Source organism: Canis aureus, chromosome 26 (genome assembly GCF_053574225.1).
Source record: "Canis aureus isolate CA01 chromosome 26, VMU_Caureus_v.1.0, whole genome shotgun sequence".
Taxonomy (NCBI): domain Eukaryota; kingdom Metazoa; phylum Chordata; class Mammalia; order Carnivora; family Canidae; genus Canis; species Canis aureus.
In genome coordinates this window covers 48660727-48666762 of record NC_135636.1, presented here as the reverse complement: position 1 = coordinate 48666762, position 6036 = coordinate 48660727, and the positions used below count along the sequence as shown (strand labels likewise).

The following is a 6036-nucleotide window of genomic DNA, read 5'->3' as shown; positions in this document are numbered from 1 at the left end:
AGGTATAATTTGACAGGTTTCACTAAGATAAGAGTTGAACAAATTTTCAATCTGGGAATAATTTTCAATTTTACAGAAAAGTTGCAAAGATAATGTAGAGATAGTTGCTATACAGCCCTCACTGAGGACATTCATATCTCACATTCCTATGGAATATTTGTGAACAAAGAATTCCACATTGGTGCATTGCTAACTAAGGTCCAGGCTTTGTAACGATGACGTCAGTTTTTCTACTAATGTTGTTTCTGTTTCAGGGATATCCTAAACAAGGATATCACATTGTATTTAGTAAAAATTTTTTTAAATAAAAAGAAATTACATGTCAACAAAACATTCTGAGTAGGGAGTATATATGTACCTTGGTAAACAAAAGTCCATCAGAACACACCTGTCACTCTGCCTTGGGGCAAAGCCACCATCCAGAGCAGATGTGCATGGACTTGTACAGGACACCGCCCCCCCCTTACCTGGCCCCCTCAGCCCCAAGAGGAGCACAGGGTTGTGCTGCTGTCCACCTTGCAGCTTCCACTGAATGTATTCTGGGGGCTGTTCCACTGCGGTACTATGTCTAATGGCTCTATGGTACTGCATTGCATGGATGTACCCTAATTTATTTAACCATTCCCCTGTTGATGGATATTTAGTTTGTTTCCAACATTGTGATGGTATTAACAACAATGTAAAAAATATCTATCTCTGTGAATGGATGTGTAAGATAAATTAACAGGAGTGGAAGAACTGGGTCACGCTCTTCTACTCCTGGGTATTTATCTGACACATACACCATATTCCCAGGGTCTATTCTAGCACAAATGCAAGAAGGACGTGCAATTTAAATTTTGACAGATGCTGCCAAATTGCTCTCTGAAGAGGCTGTGCCACTCTGTTCTCCTACCAACAATGCATGAGAATGAACAGGTTTCACTTTACTGCTCCATGAAGCATAATGTCAATTTCAGGAGAAACCTTAAATCACCATCCACCTACCCACCCTGTAACACAAGGGTTGCATCCAGGCACAAAGGCCTTCCAGATGCCCTCCCACTTCCTAGCTCTCTCCAACACCTCCCACACTAAAACCAGTCAGAAGCCAGAAGCACGTTATTTATTTGCTTACAGAGAGCTGTCCCTTGAATTAGACCTGAAGCTCTTCGAGAGAAAAGGTCCTGTCTCTCCATCTTTATTTCTGGCATCTATATTTAGCACAGTACTGGGCACTGAGGTATTCTGAAAGCTTGGAATGAATGGATACCTGCATCTTCTGGCATTAACAAGGCTGAAAAGATGGAACTTGCCAATTCTCAGGTCCTTGGGTCTCCAAGTCTGGAGCCACCAACATGTTGAGTGGCCTGCAAATCCAGGTGGGTAGTACACAGCATGGTGCATGCTGTCTACACTTGAAAATGTCCCCCACAATGTCCTACGACTACTTTCCAAATGCCTGTAAGATACTGCTGTGAATAAACTGCCAATTTACTTAAAAGATTTACTGAAGCTTGTCACACATTTCTAGTGAACGGATCATGGAAAGCGAGCTGGTATTACAGTGCTATCTCTGAAACAGCCTTGGAAGAAAGCAGAGAACATCTTTATGACCTGAGAATAGACCATGATCTCTTAAACAAGAGCTGAAAAGTGATAACCGTAAAGGGAAATAAAGAGAAATTGGATTATATCAAGATTAAAAACCTCAGCTCTGTGAAACAGTTGATTCATAAATGGAGGTCAAGCCACAGAGATCTTTTCAATACATAATCAATGAGGGACTCCTATCCAAAGTAAACTATAAACATAATTAAGAAAAAGGCAGGTAGCCCAACAGGAAAATAGGCAAAGTTCACAAAAGAGATACCCAGATATTGTCCTGTAAGAATAAATACCTAGAAAGGGGCTTAATTTCATTAGCTATATAGATCATAAATGCAGATCAAGACTTACACTGCAGAGATGGAGTGACCGGGGTTCCATATACCACTGGTATGAGTGTCTGCTGGTGTAATCACTTTGAAGACTGGCTGCAAACCCCCCTACCGAACACCTGCATGCCCAGTGACTCAGTGATTCTTTTTCTGGGTATAAATAGACCTAACAAACATGTGTACACAGAGTGTGCACACTGGATACGAAGTGAATGCTCACAAAGGCACTATTTGCCATAGCTCTGAACTGTGAGCAACTGCACTCACATACGGATTAACAGGATGGAGAACTACCCTGTGGATATTTTTTTTTTCTTTTTTTTTTTTAATTTATGATAGTCACACACAGAGAGAGAAAGAGAGAGGCAGAGACACAGGCAGAGGGAGAAGCAGGCTCCATACACCGGGAGCCCGACGTGGGATTCGATCCCGGGTCTCCAGGATCACGCCCTGGGCCAAAGGCAGGCGCTAAACCGCTGCGCCACCCAGGGATCCCCCCTGTGGATATTCTACTTGCCCTCCCCCTCTCGGTGATGAGAGTGAGCCAGGCAATGATATGGATGAATCTAACAAATGTGACATAGAGCTAAAGAAGTCAGACACAAAAGAGTACGTACAGTATGTTTTAGAAAAAATATAAAATATAGAAACAGGGAAAACAAATCTGAAAAGCTAGCCAGTGGTTCCCTGGGATGGGGGCTCCTGGGGTACTGCTGGGTTTCCATCCGAGTGCCGATTATAGGAGTAGACCCAGTTTGTGAAAATTCCTTGAGTTTTATAGTTCTAAGCACCCTTCTGTACGTATATTAGACTTCAATAAAAAGTCAGCAAGCCAGGCACTGTGCTAATGTAATTTTACAACACCCAGTAAACAATAAGCTCAATTTACATCTCTCTAAATTTTTCTAATCTTTGTGAACATAGATTTTTTTTTATTTTTCCACAGTTAAAATGAGTATGTCCATGCTAGTTTTTATATAGGAGTTATCACTGTTGGCATAACTCACTACCTTCCTGTTTTTAACACCGCTAGAGTAAAGAACACTTAAAAAACAGCAATAATTTTGGCATACTCCCAATACCACGCACTTAGATATTTTAGTTTGAACTGAAAAATTCCCGACTGGCCTCATGTTGCCTTTCAAGCGTGCATCTGGGGGACTGTTCTTTACAATCTAGGAAGACAACAGACATCTTGACTACAGATGCTACAGGAAAGGGACTGGACGAGAGGCTGTGGGCCAGCAAGCTAGTGGCCCCATATGGTGGCAGATGGGCTTGGTAGGCTTGCATAGTGCTTTGAAAATGTCTGAATGGCCAAATCTAAACAATGGGACATATTACATAAAATCTAGAATTCTGAACAAACTAAAATCATCAAAAAATAAAGATAAAAATAACCCCAGTAATCGGGCAACCAAGAACCTAGATTCCACTGTGACCCCACCTACTGAAGCAGGGCTTGCATGTGCCAGCTGCTGGGGTCACCAGGGCTTTCTGCAACTCCCATCTCCCACTGCTGTTGGGCTCATCCCTGCCTGGTCTGGTAGGTGCTGGACTTAGTGCTTCCTCCTCTACACAATGGCCAAGTGAGCCTCTGGCTTCAGTAGTCTCTGACCTCACCCAGTGGATGGATCTGAATGAGTTCACTGTGCCCCATCAGCTTTGTCCTGTTCTCTACCTGGAAGTCTGACACGTCAGGTTAACAGGGATCCCAGGTCTCTACACAGCCTGCTCTGTCCCATCTCAGCTCCAACATCACCTGTTCAGTGAGGCCTTCCCAGACAACTCCTTCACTTTATCCCACATTATTTTTTTTTCCTATTGCTGCATGTCACCTGAAGGGATCTTGCTTGTCTTTGTGCTCACTGCCTATCTGTGAAGTCGAATGTGTGCTGCAGGAGAGCAGGGGCCGCGCCAGTCTTGCTCACCACGGTCTCCCCTGAGCCTGGAACCATTCTCAATAAATATTTTGATGAATTCGAATGAAATGCATAAACACAGATACAATCTGTAGAGGATCCCAAAGGGATGCAGCAGCCTCCTTCCATCTAGCAGCATCATGTTCATGTTAACACTTCCGGAAATGAGAGGGGGAGGGGTGGAAAGAGGGGCCTTACTTTCTACTTGCCTGCCATTAATTTTGGGGGGTTTTCTTACCGTGGTGTCACACTTGCATTTCATTTCCCTTTATTGTTCATTTTTGATGACTTCGGATGACTAACTGAAACACATTTCAAGAGAGACCGAGGGAGAGGTGGCAGGGTCTAGGACCTCAAGGCCCTGCGCACCGTTCGCTCAGGAGTGAACTCAGGAGTCTTGGAGATGGAGGGGGGCGGTCACCAGGCGGCAGCTCTCCAGCAATTAGAAAGTGAGCTGAAACCCGGCCGCCACTCCTCCTCTAGCTTGTCCTGCTGAGAGCAATGTCAGAGACCAGACTACTCTGTGCAGAGGGAATTCTCCCTCGCTGTGTAATTTGGAATTAAGGTGCTCAGCAAAGAGAAAACCCACAGGGCACAGAGATACTCACTAATTTCTATAAAGAGTTCATTTATGTTTATCGCATTTTTCGCGCTGGTCTCCACAAAAATCGCATGGATGGAGTCGGCGTAGTCCTTGGCATCTCTCTCCATGACTTCTCTGGAAGGCAACAATCGCAAATCAGAAATTCTGTCCATCAAGAACTTAATGTTATCCCCACCTACCCAGTAATTAGCCAGACTCGTGATGATAAAGGATGTCGAGAATGGCTAGCGACCAAGCCCCGATACGTGGTCCTCTCAATTATACCACTTCTCTGGTTACACAGCATGAAACAGAACTCAGCACTACTAGCGATGCATCCGTCTGATGGAATGATCACAGGATGGCGAGGGTTTCTTTGCCCACAGAAGTCAAGTCCTTGCTTTGGGAATCATGGAAGTGGAAACTGCCAGTCAATATGTTTCCCTTTAAAGTATGTATGTTTTCCCCATTGGAGCACCCGATGTCATGGGAACTGGGGGGCTGCCCTCATCTCAGATAATGTCAAGGATGATGTAACCAATGTTTACATAAATCACACACCTGTCTCTGTCTCTCTCTCGCTCATCTAATCAGCCCCAAATGTCTGAACTCTTAATTTTTGTTTGAAACTTCAGGACTCCAACTAAACGAAAAGGAATTTTTCAATGTCGGAGATAAAATAAAAGCAAGATACTTATACTGGATATTGCTCAGGAAGAAAGGGAACACATAATCAGCACTGTAATCGCCTGGTCTCCTAACGCACCTGACGTCGATAAGATCACACTTATTCCCGGCAATAGCAACGACGATGTTGGGCGGGCCGTGCTGCCGGAGCTCTTTCACCCAGTTCTTCAGTGTTGAAAACGTCTCCTGAAACACAAAACAGGAAAGCGACTGGAGGCCGAAGGAGCCAGGAGAGAGCTTTCAAAACAGCCGAAGGCAAATGGAAAGGCTTACTTCTTTTGTGATGTCGTAAACAATGATGGCTGCAGCAGACCCTCGATAGTACATCGGCGCTAAGGCACGAAACTGCAGAGAAGGGGAAACAGAAATTTGAGAGAAGGAGTTAAAGATGTTTCTCACCAGACTTTTAGGCCCCATAGCTCTGCACAAAAGTTGATCTTTTTCTTAAGCCCGAGAAGATGACGTGATGCTGCAGCCGAGGAAGCGGTCATTACCAAAGGCAAGAAACTTTTCACGTAACGCTGACGGTCTCTCAGAAGATAGTTTACAATACAGTTTTATAGGAATTAAATATGGTGCTATAAACAATTGTTTCTGCTAAAAAGGCTTTCTAATTGAACTCGATGTTATAATTCCCGAATTCATTTGTTCAATAGTCCTTTAAACTTTGGCTTCCCAAACTATCAAGGAGATAAAAATAATGCTGTAAATAGTTCTCCAGAGAAGTGGCTGCATTTGGGTGCCATAAAGATAAGCCTGTAATCTAAATGCTGATTGTACCACAGAAATGAGCACACATTTACATTCGCTACTTGGAGGAGTCTGTAGCTCGCTTGTTTGATATCTGCACCTGTGGCAATTCCCAAATGCAGGTACAAATTTCCTTTCATTTACATTAATTTCACTTTGTGGGCATGGCCCCTGC

General features: G+C 43.8%; 1 protein-coding gene across 2 annotated transcripts in view; it reads right to left on the bottom strand.

Moving 5' to 3' along the window:
* The window catches only part of RAB22A (RAB22A, member RAS oncogene family), a 56129-nt gene that overhangs the window by 6180 nt on the left and 43913 nt on the right, over positions 1-6036 (bottom strand). For both annotated transcript variants that reach the window (XM_077873729.1, XM_077873730.1), the window contains exons 4-6: positions 5385-5456; positions 5191-5297; positions 4450-4559 (exon numbers count right to left, since the gene is read on the bottom strand). In XM_077873729.1, the coding sequence (XP_077729855.1) occupies positions 4450-4559; positions 5191-5297; positions 5385-5456 (289 nt within the window). The remainder of the gene's footprint in view (positions 1-4449; positions 4560-5190; positions 5298-5384; positions 5457-6036) is intronic.